This window comes from Solenopsis invicta, chromosome 15, assembly GCF_016802725.1.
Source record: "Solenopsis invicta isolate M01_SB chromosome 15, UNIL_Sinv_3.0, whole genome shotgun sequence".
NCBI classification, from domain to species: domain Eukaryota; kingdom Metazoa; phylum Arthropoda; class Insecta; order Hymenoptera; family Formicidae; genus Solenopsis; species Solenopsis invicta.
The window spans coordinates 1,014,939-1,030,000 of NC_052678.1; the positions used below are offsets into that span (position 1 = coordinate 1,014,939).

At 29.4% G+C, this 15,062-nt stretch overlaps 1 protein-coding gene across 1 annotated transcript in view; it reads left to right on the forward strand.

Annotated features, from left to right (window-relative positions):
• LOC105203451 (venom dipeptidyl peptidase 4) overlaps positions 1–15,062 on the forward strand; it is a 50,355-nt gene that overhangs the window by 1,742 nt on the left and 33,551 nt on the right. Inside the window, exons 3-7 of the mRNA XM_026136601.2 lie at positions 1,804–2,021; positions 2,384–2,458; positions 2,533–2,585; positions 6,945–7,141; positions 9,733–9,902. Of these exons, the coding sequence (XP_025992386.1) occupies positions 1,804–2,021; positions 2,384–2,458; positions 2,533–2,585; positions 6,945–7,141; positions 9,733–9,902 (713 nt within the window). The remainder of the gene's footprint in view (positions 1–1,803; positions 2,022–2,383; positions 2,459–2,532; positions 2,586–6,944; positions 7,142–9,732; positions 9,903–15,062) is intronic.

The following is a 15,062-nucleotide window of genomic DNA, read 5'->3' on the forward strand; positions in this document are numbered from 1 at the left end:
AAAGGAGTTGTATTTAAAAAATTGGGCTCAAAAACTGGTACAATAGGCAGTAATAACAGAATTCAAACATAAATTACTAATTAACTATAAAATATATTGATAAACTATATAATAAAATATACTTTTTGTAAACAACAAAGTTTGCAAAAATTAAAAAGTTAAAATTGAATTCTCTCTTTATTACATAGTTGTTTGGTATTACCTTGTTGGAATCTGCCGCATCTGATGCTATTTTTTCTATCCTAAGATATTAAAGAAAATGTAAGACATCTGTTAACATTGTATTGGGTTGTTACATAAGTTTATTCGGTTTTTTACTGTTTTTTAAATGAAACAATTCTTGAGGAGTCAACAACTAATGTCATAAAAGGCACTTTTAATTGTAAAAAAATCATAAATTAATGATACTTCGTAGATCTTACACACATTTATACATACATTATGGTACATATTAAATTGAATTACATTATTTGAAAACCACATTCAAGGTCTTTAAGCTAGACTAAAGTTAAAAAATCAACATCTAACACGTTTACAATGACAATAGGAGTAATGGATGAAGCTGTAACGTTGCAGTAAGCATAATGGTTGAAATCCATTTTCTACGATCTACTGTTATTCTCAGCCAATGAGAGTTCAGTAGTAAGACAAAAACGCGCGCGATTGATTCATTATAACTTGCCACTCGGGTATAAAAAGACCTTAATTCTATAGCTTGTCTACTCCTTAATCCATCAAGACTACTGCCATTATAGACGACGTGTAACATGTTTCTCAAAATTACGTAGAGAGTATACACCTGTAAAAATTGCTATTTTCTGTCTGCAAAACTGAAATTCAGCTTTTATAAAAATGCAGTAAACACTAATGACTAGTAATCATCCCTCAATGTCTAAATAAACTGTAACGAACTAATTTCAGTTGCTCTTAGAATTCAACGCGAATTATACGAGATATCATGATATGTCACCACCGCACATATATTTCACGCCCCTCGTCTTTTCTCTACAGTGCTTGTTTAGTTTCCGAGAAGTAAAGAGATGTCGCTTTAGAACTATGCTAATATTATATTGGCGACTTTTTTCTAATATAAAATGTTGCAAAGGTTTATAAAGAAAAAAAATCGAAGAATATAAAATCAATTATATCCAGCAAATTTAAAAATATTGAGTGTTATAAAAATATCTTTTGCATAAAATAATTTTGGAAACCCGCAAACTTACAATATGCAGCATCATCATTGGATAGATACAACGGACTTTCTACTTCTCGTAAACATACAAAATAGAATAAAAGGCGTATTATTACTGGGTGTTTCTTCTTTGTTTTAATAAAAGGCTTTTTCAAAGGTGAACATCCAAAATTGAACTTCAAAGTAAAAGTAAATAAATTTTATTTTAACAGTATGACTTTGTTTAGTTCTGTTTAAAAGTTTAATTCATGGATCTGGTTAATTTTTAGAAGAATTATAATTTTTTGGAATTATTTAATCACTTCAGTAATTTTTTGGCAATATTTTAGACAGGTTGAACGTTTTTGTCTGTAATTTTTTATTATAACTTTTATATAAGATTTTAAGAATAAATATTGCGGACATTTTGCTATTTCAGAATTGTCTTAGAAATGTTGTAGACATATTTCGCAATTTTTCTAAAATGTGTCATTTTTCAAAAGCATTTCATAAATTATTTCTGAGATATCTCTGAAAAGTTTTGCTGCTGTATGAGATAGATGCCTGTGAGTTTAATAAATCTTAATCTACATGTTGTTTATACTTTAAATGTGCCGAATTTACTTGTACAGTTCCTCATATCAATAACACCGATGTCCGTGATAGTCAAATCAGGAAACCGTTTTCCTTGGAGGAGATATATCGTCATGTCTTCTACTTGTTTGGTTTCAATGGCATATGGATTTCTGATAATGAAATTATGGTCGGAAACGTACTTTCAGGCGATATTACTATTACCAATGTAATAACAGGGACAAATGAACTCTTTTTTAACGGACTGAATTTACCAGTAAGGATATTCAACATCTATCATATGAAGTTAAAGTTAACTTCAATCTGTAATTGATTTCAATTTCTAATTAATATTTTGTTATAAAAAAAAGATATTACAAGATAAAAGAGATAAAGTTTAAAAACGTTCTTGTGATATTTGCAACAGAATTTAAAAAGTATTCTTTACAAATTGCTAATACGTATCTCTTATGAATAAGTATTTTATTTTGCCAATACTTCAAATCATTCTAAATTTGTTGTAAAATACGTAATTATTTACTACGTTATTTTTTGCAAATAAATAATTTTTTATAAACTAAGATGTTTAAATTAAATAGTAAATATTTTTCTTAAAGTTCAATATCAAAATTGTTTCAGGATAAGTACAAATATAGCATAGCAACTATTTCGGCCAACAGGCAGTACATTCTTTTCGGTTACAATATTAGACAAGTAAGTGATTAATTTGTTTAATATCTTTTTACTCGTTGAGGTACGGTGAGAACTGAAACAAATGATTTGCGCAGGTGTACAGATACTCAACCGTTAAGAACTATGTGGTGTATGACACACGGAATGGGTGAGTTTATTTGTTATTTTTACAGCGCGCATGCATTGTCGCTTATAGTCGATAATAGTAACTATTTCTCGATAAGTTTTTTTCAAAAACACGCACGGCCTTCATAATAAATTTTTAACTTTAACATTTCTAAATAAATCGTTAATACAATTAAATCATAATTATAAGCTTCAAAAACATATCCAGCATATGAAAATAAATTCAAATAAATTAAACATTCAATTTATTTTAATTTATTTGAAATTCGCACTTTAGAGTCCGCGAGTAATTTTAGATTTAAATGGAATCGAATGTATTGAAATATGAAGTGCACTATTCATCATTTTGAATTCAAATGTATTATATTATTTTTTAAATCAAATAAATTGAAATACAAAATAAGTTATAATAATTCATCATGCAAATTCGAATGTACTCATAATTATTTTTGGATTCAAATAGATTTAAAAAATCTGAAGCGCGAATTTGAAAATGTTAAAATGAATTCATTGCTAACCATTTCAATTCATTTTTGTTTGCTGGATAGTGTAGATAAGATTATATATAATTTTATACATTTTCGCAAATAGCTTCAGTAATTTTTGCGGTTTAATTTCTTTTTTAGATATTTTGTGTCATTGTTATTTTATTGAGTATTTCTGTTTGAGTATTTATGAGTATTATTTTAGCAAAAGAAATATTTTTTTATCGCGTGCACACAGAAAAAGCAATATTAAATATTAGTATGAAAATAATGCTATTAAGGTATCTTATATGACTGATCTAAATTGCGATTTCTTCTAGCTTCTTGTTGAGTTCAAAATTAAAAAGTGAGAGATGGCCAAATTTAAAGTAGGAAACATTTTTAATTATTAATTTAAAATATGAGAATACAATTTCACTGCGTGAATGTAGTGAAGATTTTTAGAAAAAGTACTATTTAAGTCGTATTAAAAAGCGCAGTCACGACTCGCACTTGTTTTTTTTTTCTTTTTTTCTCATCTCTGAATCTCTCTGAACGAACGAAGCGAGAGAGACTGAGCCTCTTTTACGCGAGTCAGCGAGTTCAAGCATAACGAGATTATCAGATCTCAGCAACGGTTGAATCGATCAAGTCGTCTCAATCGATAGCTTGGGGAAAATTGCATATATAAAAGTGTTCTTATTTTTTCTCTCCATGCTTTACATGCGGAGATATTGCAATGCAAAATACATTTCATATAAGAGTTAAGATTCAGAGACGTCATCGTCGACCCTCAGGAATTCTCCTTTTCACATTTTTGACGCACTGGCGCTGGCATACATTAGTCAGCCGTATGCGAGCACTTGTGGTGTGCGTAATGTAGGTGGCGTAGTACCCCTTGATCATTATGGTTGCCGTGAAAATTCTAATAATAAGAGACTAATATCTCGTTTTTCATTGGGAAAATTAGTGCGCACTGAAAAATCTAAATAAAATAAAAATATTTGAGATTCCGGTTATTTTGTAATCGTATGATTATGATCTTTTCAGTATATGAAATTATAAGTATATGTACTCAATACGATCTAATTATATGTTTTCCTCTTTTTCATAAAAAGTATTGGAGTAATAAAATAATATTATATTATATTTATAAATTTATAAGTTTATTAATATACTGGCATGTTTATTGACATATTAACATGTAAGAGAACACAAAGAATTATTTTTGTCAACAATTCGTTAAATAAATAATTGATTTATCTTAATTTTTCGCGTTTAAATCATGTTTTGTAAATCAAAATTTAATAGGTGAATTAACATTCATGATCAGAAGTAATAAAAGTACTAAAGAAACAATTGATGTGTGTATATTCATTATTAATCTAGGCCATATTAGTTCCATCTTACAAAAAGTAACCTTTTTTTGAGCAGGATGTTATAATGAAAATATAAATTAAATACAGTGTCGTAAAGTATAAATATAGAGCTACGATAATATGAACTGCAAAAATTAATAACTCTTGATAAAAACTATCACTTGATAGTTAGAGAAAATCGTAATTTTTGTACAAAATATTAGATTATGAGAAACGTAATTAAGAAAATTCTACTTCACGTTTACAGAATATACAATATTAAACAAATTGAGCAGTCAACAAGTCACGTTGACAGTCTTACGACATATCAGCGTTATTTATTCAATTCATCATGTAACTACTTAAAAACAAATAGGTCATATTACGTACTAAGCCTTATAAAGTACACTTATCTTATATTCTATTTAACAGTTATTGTTTGATATACATACAAGTAAGTAAGAAATTATATTTTTGCTTATAGGGGAGACCGGAACTATTCGTTAGACCTTTTTTTCTTTTGTGTCTCTTTAGTCCTATATTAAAAAAAAAAGAAAAAAACACATAGGACGGTTTGAAAGGTTGAACCTTCCCGTTTACAATGCCAAATAGATAGAACATGGAAATGTACTTGCTTTGAAGTACATATCAAAATGTCGACCAATGCCAAAAATTACGAATAGCTCTAAGCCTGGGGTACCCTTACAAAAAAAAACTACAAGAATACGAAAAAATTATTGATATAGACCTTGTTTACACCGAGCACTTGATACGCGTACTAACTAGTAATTTTCTATTAAATTGTCTTGATTTCGGCAATAAATTTAAAAAATAGTATATTAAGTTGGTACAATATAAATCAAGATAATTAAATATATGTATTATGTATACACGCATTGTCGACAATAAGATAAATTAATAGAAAGTTACGAGTTAGTACGCGTATCAAGTGCTCGGTGTAAAGTAGGCCATACTATATAAAAACTGCAGTTTTTCAACAGTATTCTAGTAATTTTTTCGTATTCTTGTAGTTTTTTTCAGTAAGGGTAATTTGTAACTAATCCGGGAATTTCCCGAAATTTGTGTTTCAAATTGAAAGACTGTAAAAAAGCTGTTGTTAAGACTTTTTTTTACTTAAAAAAGGATATAGGTATACAAGAAACAAATGCAAACATACACATTTGCATGTCTTTTTATGCCATCGGTGTGACAGATTTCCTAACCTCACAAGTGTTAATCTTTAACGCTTTATAACTTTTTACCTGCTTAAGAGCGACAATTTTATATTCATATTCATGTTCTATGTACTAAAATACACAATATTATCAAGTTTGAACTAAATTAATGAAGAACTTTACTGCGTAACGCAAACGTTTGTAACACAGCCAAAGGGTTAAGCTTGTTCTACAATTGCATAAACATAAGACCGTAAGGTTGTAAGGCGTGGTTTTAAGAGCTCGTAAGCAAATGAAAAATTTTCATTTTTTATGTTACAACCTTACGTCTTGTGTTTACTACTATTGTAGAACAGGCTTTAGGGTTACCCAACTTAGGTTAGGTGCTGCAATCAGTATTAACGAATCACCCCGGTGCTCGGTGTTACGAATAGCCCCAACATCAGCTGTGCGCATTATTGCGTATGATCGACAAAAATAGACATCACACAGCAAAAAGTAAACACGAAATGTTTCAAATACATTCAACTGGACACGATACATTTAAAGTTTTTAAAAAACCTTATTATCTTATTTAAATTTTGAAGAAATGCTGACTATCAGAAATTACTTCGACTGTCGCAAAACACTTTTTTCTACTACGAGTTCAATATGACGCCGTTACCAACAAAACTTTGTTAGCAGTATCGTTACATTAGAACGTGTTTACAGTGTTTAAAGTAAGTTTTTAATATGTATCCATAAAAAGATATTTCCAGTTATCGAATTAGCCCGTCTAACGATTTATCCCGGTCTCCCCTATATAATTTAATCTTCTTTAGAGAATTTAAATTCTTAAATTTTAGCAAAATTTTATATTTTATTATTATGAATATTATATTATATTTTAATATTATAATCGCTATCTGTGAAGAATATAAAATATAATTATTTAATAATCATAATATTAAAAAATTTTAGTTTTTTTAAATATATTGGAAAATATTGTTATTTTCTATCTGATATTTATTCCTCTACTTGTGAAAATTATTTAGTAATGACAATATATTTTTTAAAATAAAATTATATAAAATTCTTTATGTAAACAAGTTCTGTTTAACTTTATATAATATTATTTTAATATTTAACATTTCGAAAATAAAGATATTTTGAAAACGAGAATTTTCTGTGTACAGATGTTTCAAATACATAACATTTCTTTTTTTTCACAATCAAATTTTACTGAATTCATCCAGTGGTTTTTTCTAATCGTTCTTACCCACATCTCGACAGTTATTTCGTTATTAAAATGAAAGTTTATACATTTTCATTTATCTAAATATTTTTAAATAGACTTTTTCCCCAGAAAATACTTTTAATAAAATTTTCCTTATTACTTTTACAGTACATTTACGGAAATTGCGAATGAAGCTTTTATCTCACTGGCGTTATGGTCTCCAATAGGCAATGATTTGGTTTACGTTCTTGATAACAATATTTATTATATGACTTTCAATCGCAACCAAAATGTAGTACGACGATTGACAACAAGCGGCGAACCAGGAATCGTTTATAATGGAATTCCAGATTGGGTATATGAAGGTAATTCTGTCTTGTTCGCACAGAAAAATATATATTGTAAATTATTTGAATTAAATAAATATGACTTGTTTCGAGTATTTTACAAGTTCATACGAGGTGTGTTCAAAAAGTATCGCGAATTTTGTGTTTTTTCAAAAATTATTTATTTATTCATGAATATCTATTTTGTCCCCTTCAAAGTAATCCCCATGAGATATTATACACTTGTGCCAACGGTTTTTCCAATCTTCGAAGCACTTCAAAAAATCATTTTTTTTTATCTTGTTCAGCTCCTCCTTCGATGCCGTCTTTATCTCGTCAAGCGTAGCGTAACGTCGTCCTTTCATGGGCCTCTTCAGTTTAGGGAACAAGAAAAAGTCACAGGGGGCCAGATCTGGGGAATACGGTGGCTGCGGCATCATTAGTGTGTTGTTTTTGGCCAAAAAGTCGCGCACAAGCAACGATGTGTGAGCAGGGGCGTTATCGTGGTGCAAAAGCCAATTTTTGTTCTTCCACAAATCCGGGCGTTTCTGGCGGATTGCTTCGCGCAAATTGCGCATAACTTGCAGATAATATTCCTTATTGACCGTTCTACCCTGTGGCAAGAACTCATGATGCACCACGCCCCTGCAATCGAAGAAAACTGTCAGCAAAACTTTCACATTCGACCGAACTTGGCGCGCTTTTTTCGGTCTTGGTTCGTGCGGCAGCTTCCATTGAGATGATTGAGCTTTGGTTTCCACGTCATAACCATAAACCCACGATTCGTCACCAGTTATGACCCTCTGGAGCAAATTTGGATCGTCGCGGACAGAGTCCAACATCTCATTAGCAATGTTCATGCGATGTTGTTTTTGGTCGCAATTGAGCAATTTTGGTACGAATTTCGCGGCGACCCGTCTCATGCCCAAATCATTGATAAAAATCGAATGGCACGAGCCAATCGATATGTTTAGGTCCTCAGCAACTTCTCTAACGGTGATTCGACGATTGGCCAATACCATTTTCTCCACTTCATTAATTTTTTCGTCTGTTGTTGAAGTGCTCGGGCGTCCGGCACGCTCTTCGTCGTTCACATCTTCTCGGCCTTCTGAGAACATTTTGTACCACCGATAAACGTTGCTTCGGTCCAAGGTAGCTTCTCCGTATGCCACAGTCAACATTCGGAATGCATCCGCGCACTTAATTTCGTTTTTCACACAAAATTTCATACAGGTTCTTTGATCCATTTTTTTGAATAGGTAAAAATCGAAGACGATCCAAAACACGTGCAAGCAAAGCAGCTGTCAACAATTAAGTGAACATTCAAAATGGCCGAGCTTGTCGGCATAAGTGAGAGACATGAGTACCAACATAACGCCACAAAAAGATCGAAATTCGAATATACGTAACCCGCGAAAATTCAAAATTCGCGATACTTTTTGAACACACCTCGTATATCTGCAAATTTATCATAAATATCAAATCTTTATACCATAGTCGTTAAAAGCATCAAATTTATTTAAAATACATTTTGAATCTTACAAGTTAATTTATCTAAGCATTACATTTCGATTTTGATAAGCTTTAAATATATTGTAATCTAGGTTAAAATGAGAGAGAGAGAGAGAGATTTCTTTATACGTATCCATACGATCGTTAAGGAGGTGAAACTATAGAGATATTATATATAGAGTAGAGGAGCCATAAACAGATTTGTAAGTGGAAATGTTCCCCCGTTAGAAAGAGAGAGAAGATAAGACCTATATTTTTGTCTTTGTTGTACTAGCGCCATTAAGAGAGAGATAGACTAAAACTCCCGTTTTCTGTCTTTTTCTATCAACGGGTCACTTTTGAGGCTGGCTTCTCTACTCTATATGTAATATCTCTGTGGGTGAAACACGCTTTTGAAATTTAAATGAAAAAGGAAATTAAAAAAAAAACGATATTTTTAAAAAATCTGAGTAAACTGTTATAAAATACATAGAAAACCATAAAACTTTAATTTGAAACTTTTTTTTATATGTTTTATCGTTTCGATGCTATTAGCTTAAATAAAAAAACCAAATTTTTTATTAAAATCGGAGTGTAGCATTTGGATAGCTTTATTTGTTAATAATTTAATGCTTCTATTAAGACTAACTCACAGTTGTCCAACGTTTTTTTCATTGCTTTTTTAGTCCAATCGGGTAATTGGTGATTACCTGATTGTGTTTTCAAAGTGTTTTTTGGCTCTATTAAAATCTAAAAAAATTCTGGTACACTCTTTCAACATTCAAGAATTAAGAATTTTAAACATTTTGAAAATAAAGACATTTTTGAAACAAATCTCTTAAAAGTAACTGTTACTTAAAAGAAAGAAAAGTAAAAGTAAAACTTAAGATTTATTTTGACGCACGTTTTGATGCGTAAATAAATATTTACATAAAATATTTAATACATATTTATTAAAAACATTTTATCACGTATGAATATTATATCATAAAACATATTATATTAAAAATTTATATATTTATATAAGAATTTATATAAAGGAAAAGATTCAAAGGAGAATTATGCATCGTAAAGTACTCCGCATTTGTCAGCATAAGATAATTACAAATGACGAGCATAACAGCAAATGTTGATTACAGAGGAAGTATATTCGTCTGAGACCGCGATGTGGTACTCACCGGACGGACGGCATTTGGCATTTGCAACCTTCAACGACACACTAGTAAAGAACATAGTATATTCTCATTATGGTACCCCCGGCTCTCTCGAAGATCAGTATCCTAGGGAAGTGAAGATAAAATATCCCAAGGTAAGATTTTCAAAAAGCTTCTCTAAATCTACATATTCAATATAAATATAAATTTGTTAAAAGTAAAAATATTTTTAGAAATAAATATAAAAAATTGTTTTAATATTTCTAAACACTCAATAGTATCTAACGAAATGTTCAAATTCGAACAGTTTTTGAGAATTTCAAATTATTTGTAATTCGTTTTTAAATCAATCGTGTATTTAAAAATGGTTTTATTAATTTTTTTTACATGAAATCAATTGCATCAATTTGTATTCTAATTCTCGTATCTGATTGTTTATCGATTTTCACTATTTTTTTATTGTTTCTGAATTTTATAAGTTATAAATTATTCAAAAATTATACACGATAGACAATCGTCTTTGTAAATTTATTTCAACATTTCATAGGTTTACCATATGTCATGATGTTATAGAATTTGGAACAAAAAATTGCTCTATTATTTTCAGAAGTTTTATCACTTTACTACGTATGATTAGTTTGATAATAACATTATAATTTGTATGATATATAATTAATGCATACATTTATAAGTATAATATTCACACTTATTATGTAGCATTTATTATAAATTTTTACCTGGTATTATTTTCTGAAATTCTTGCGATTATTTTCTTCTTTTATTAAAAAAGAATCAGCAACGTCATTGAAAATACTTTATTACGTTTTAATTAGCATGTGATAATCCGGGAGAAGTTGATTCAAATTTCATTCATACTTGAATTAAAGAGATTCAATTTGATTTGACGCGCAATGTGATAATTTCAGATTTGATTTAATTCGATTTCGAACATGTTAAGATTCAATTCGATTCGATTCGACTTTACAATTCAACATTCTTCTCTGCTTGCATAGCAAAACTATCGGCTATTTAACTTTGATTATATGTTGCAAATTATTAGTATTTTATCAATAACGTAGCAATATTTTTGTTAAAATCTTTTGAATCGTACGGTAATATTAATAAATCACCATTGAGGAATCGGCTAATCATCTCCACTCGGGCAAAAACGATCTATTGCTGTAACGAGTTGAAAGGGTCGCCGTTCTTCCGTTTAACTCGAGCTTACTCTCTACCATAGATCCATTTTCTGCGTGCGTGTGCCGGCACGTGCAGATAATCCAATTGTCGAAGTGCACTGGCAGAAGTGGAATCTTCCATGAAAAAAGTCCGCGGACCATTTGTCGTTCTATGTCGGATCCTCGTTTCTCAAACGCGACAAGCAAAAATCTTTTTTTATAATTAATTACTCTTGTGAACTAATCAAATTAATATCGTTTAAGTGATTAATATCGAATACATTTAATTATGTCTACGCTCCGCTTTAAATTGGTGGTAAAAATAAAATACTTTATGTATTTATGAAAAATTGTGGCGAGAGATGTTCTCGACGAAATGCTTTAAAGCCCGAAGTCTCAGCTTTCAAATCTCTTCAAGCTTTTTCCTCCGTGATGCTTCTGCGCCATGTGGTACCATTTGAAAGTCAGCTACGTAAAATTGGTAAAAAAACTTGAACTCTGTATGTACAGAGTCAAAAAATTCCTTTTCAACTTTCTTTTAAAAGTGTAAAATATTTTCTTTAAAATTTAAAAAAATTATAAACATTATGTTTTGCCAATATTAGATAAACACAGATATTAGCATGTAAAAAAATATATATTTAATCAATAAATATTGGAAAAATATAATATTTATTGGTTTATCTCGTTCGAGTCTAAAAACTGTTGCCTGTGATTTTTAAAAATTTACATTTTTTACAGTTTTTGGAATAGAAGGGAGGAAGAAATCTCTAGAGATTGCAAAATTATTAAATTGATTAACAATTTAATTTCGCGATATTATATTTTTAATTTTACTTAACAGTTGTGTTTTAAAGTGTGGCAAACTTGCGGCGCACAGTTTAGGGGAATGTATAAATGTATATAAATTTATTTACGAAATTATTATTGAGCACTAAAATTTGCTTTCAACCGACATGGCCTTCTTAATTTAAATGTGCCGAAAAATGTGCCGACTCTCTCAGAAAAAATTTCTAACAACTAAGGCTAAAAATACTTTTGATGTACTTAATCTTATTACAACCTTGTGCGATATAAAAATAAAACAATATTAAGATGGGGTTTATAATTTCAATTCCAAAACACCTACAGATTATTCTAAGCAAAAAGGTTTACAGACACATTATATACTTTTTAAATCGAAATCAGTAAATTATTCATTAAATGATTTCACTAAGTGATTTCAATGCTTATATCAACTATATAACTATAGTTGCATTTGCTTTGGCGCTTACAGCACTTGTAAACATTATTTGTCCTTGTTAAATATTCTCTAAACAATAAGAATAAAATGCAATGCTGTGAGCATCAAAGTGAACGTCAAAACGCACTGTATATCAATTAGTGATGGATGCATTGTTTCTCAGTGATAGTATACTGATTCCGATCAGTGAGAATATCTTTCTTTTAATTGGATTCGCTAAAAGACAGTAAATGGTCACTGGTGATTATAGTTATAATTATAACACTGCAAATCAAAAAAAGTTCACTTTTTCAGATTGAACGAGTAGAATAATTAAACTTAATTATTGAATATAATTATATTAATGTTGTAACTGACAAAAAATTACAATAGCAGATTTATATTGTTTATTAGTAAAAAATTTTATTTACAATCTTATTAAGTAAACTTTCTCCTTACTTGTTGAAAGCTTTATAAAATTTAGGCAAATTAGTTGACATCATTCTATGATACAACACGCAATGTCGTGTTCTAAGCAGAAAATAGACATTTTGATCAAGCAATACAGTTAGGAAAATAATATTTGCTTAATAAAATTATGAAATAATAAAATTCATTAATAAATGTTATAAATGTAACTCTTTTCATTATTTTCTGAGCTACAAAATTGTATTGAAAATGTTTAATTTGCAATTTATTAAGAATTATTCAAAATAATATTGAAGAATTGTTCTGGATTACATCGAAAATGTGCACCTTGACAGAAAAATTTGCAAAAATTTATCAGAAAATTTGTCAGAGTTATATTAATATTTGAAATAGTTTGTAGGAATTTATTGAATAGATTCCGGCAAAAGGTAAATGTGCATAACAAGGGAGCCGCCTCTGACGACCTTGACCTTGAAATATGTTATCAAGGAGAGGGTTCTGGACAACTTTTCCTTATAAATTAATCGGCGCTTTCGTACAGTTTTCGAGATATATTGGTGAAAGAAAAAACAGTTTTTTTAATTATTTCAAAAAATATTCATATTACAAAAAATGTTGTCAAACAACAAATAAAGCTCGTAATAACCTCTGTAAAAAAGGTCATATACATATTTTACCTAACTTCAATACATACTCGTTATAGTAGAAAAACTGTTTTAAAGTCAGTTTTTTTTGGTAAAACTTTGGAAAAGCTACAACAGTCGAAAATTAAATAAACGTACAGTTTTCCTATGTATTAATTTTGGCTCCTGAAAACGAATTTCTTATTTAAATTTGGCGGTTGGCCATATTTCAATCGTCATCTTGAAAATACTAAAAAAATTGCACATATACTTACATACACTGCGCACGCACGCACGCACGCACACGTATAAGATGTTCTGCAAGAAAACCAACAAACATCAATAGAATGTATTCTAACAATGAAATCTTTCTAAGCAAAAATGTTCAGGTTCATATATAGATTAATTTTCGACTTTATCAAAATATAATAATTTTAACAGACAAGCTTATTTATGTCAACCACAAATTGATATAGAATGATAGACCAAAATAACGAGCAATATTATAATTTTAAAGGATCATAAGTTTAATTTTAAAACAATGTTAACAAAAATCAATCTCAGAATATATTTTGATTTGGAAAATGTACTTTATATCTTTATAAAAATATACTTTATATCTTCCTCAACCGACGAATACAAAGAAGATGAATATTGAGATACACGTATTAGGCTCAAGAATTATTATCAATAATCGCATTTACTTGAAACGCTAGCAGAATAAGTAGACCATAATTACAGAGATACAAAGCTAATGGTATTATTCAGTTCGTCATTATTATTTAGGATTATTGCGATCCCTATACATTTTTATGCCGTGGATGGTGGAACATTACACAAAGTCCATTGCCCAAATTAATATTACGTTAATAAATGCGATAATGCAATAATGACGATGACATTCATCGCATTTACTTCGAACGGTTAACAAAATATTGCATTATTGCATTATCGTATTTATTGATGTAATGTCAATCTAGGCAATGGACTTTATGTAACGTTCCACCATCCACGGCATAAAAATGTATAGGGATCGCCATTATTGCATTATCACGTTTATTGATGTAATGTCAATCTGGATAATGAACTTTGTGTAATGTTCTACTATCCACGACATAAAAATGTAAAGGAACCGCAATAATCCAAAACAACGTTGACGAGATGAATAATACCATTAGCTTTGCATCTGTGTAATTATGGTTTATTTATTCTGTTAACCGTTCCAAGTAAATGCAATTATTGATAATAATTCTTTAACCTAGACGTATATCTCAATATTTATCATGTTTGTATACGTCGGTTGAGAAAGATTAAGTTAGAACAAAATATGTTTTGAGATTAATTTTTGTTAACTTTAAAATTAAACTTACGATCCTTTAAAATCCGTTAAAAACGGTCCATGAGATGTAAAAGCGGTCAATTATTTTTGTAAAGGGTAACAGGTAAAAAACATTAAACAAAAAAAAACAGTATCAAACATTTCTATATTATCAAATTAAAAATAATATTTTATTAAATGATAAATATTTCGACATATGTTGATCATAATTCTGAGTGACCTTCAAAATTTTAGCCATTGTTTAGTAAAAAGTCTATTAACAAAAATGTTTCATAAATGAAACGAAACTTCAATAATTTTTTTTAAAGAATTTTTCCAAAATTTGTCCAAAATAAAATTTCTGATAAAATCGAACAAATTCGAATGTTTTTGTTAGAATTTAATAGAAAAAATGGTAAATGTGCGTAACAGGAGAACAGCCTCTGACGACCTTGACCTTGACATGTTATCAAGGGTCCTGGACAACTTTTCCTTATAAATTAATCGGCGCTCTACAGTTCTCGAGATATACTTAGAGAAAATAA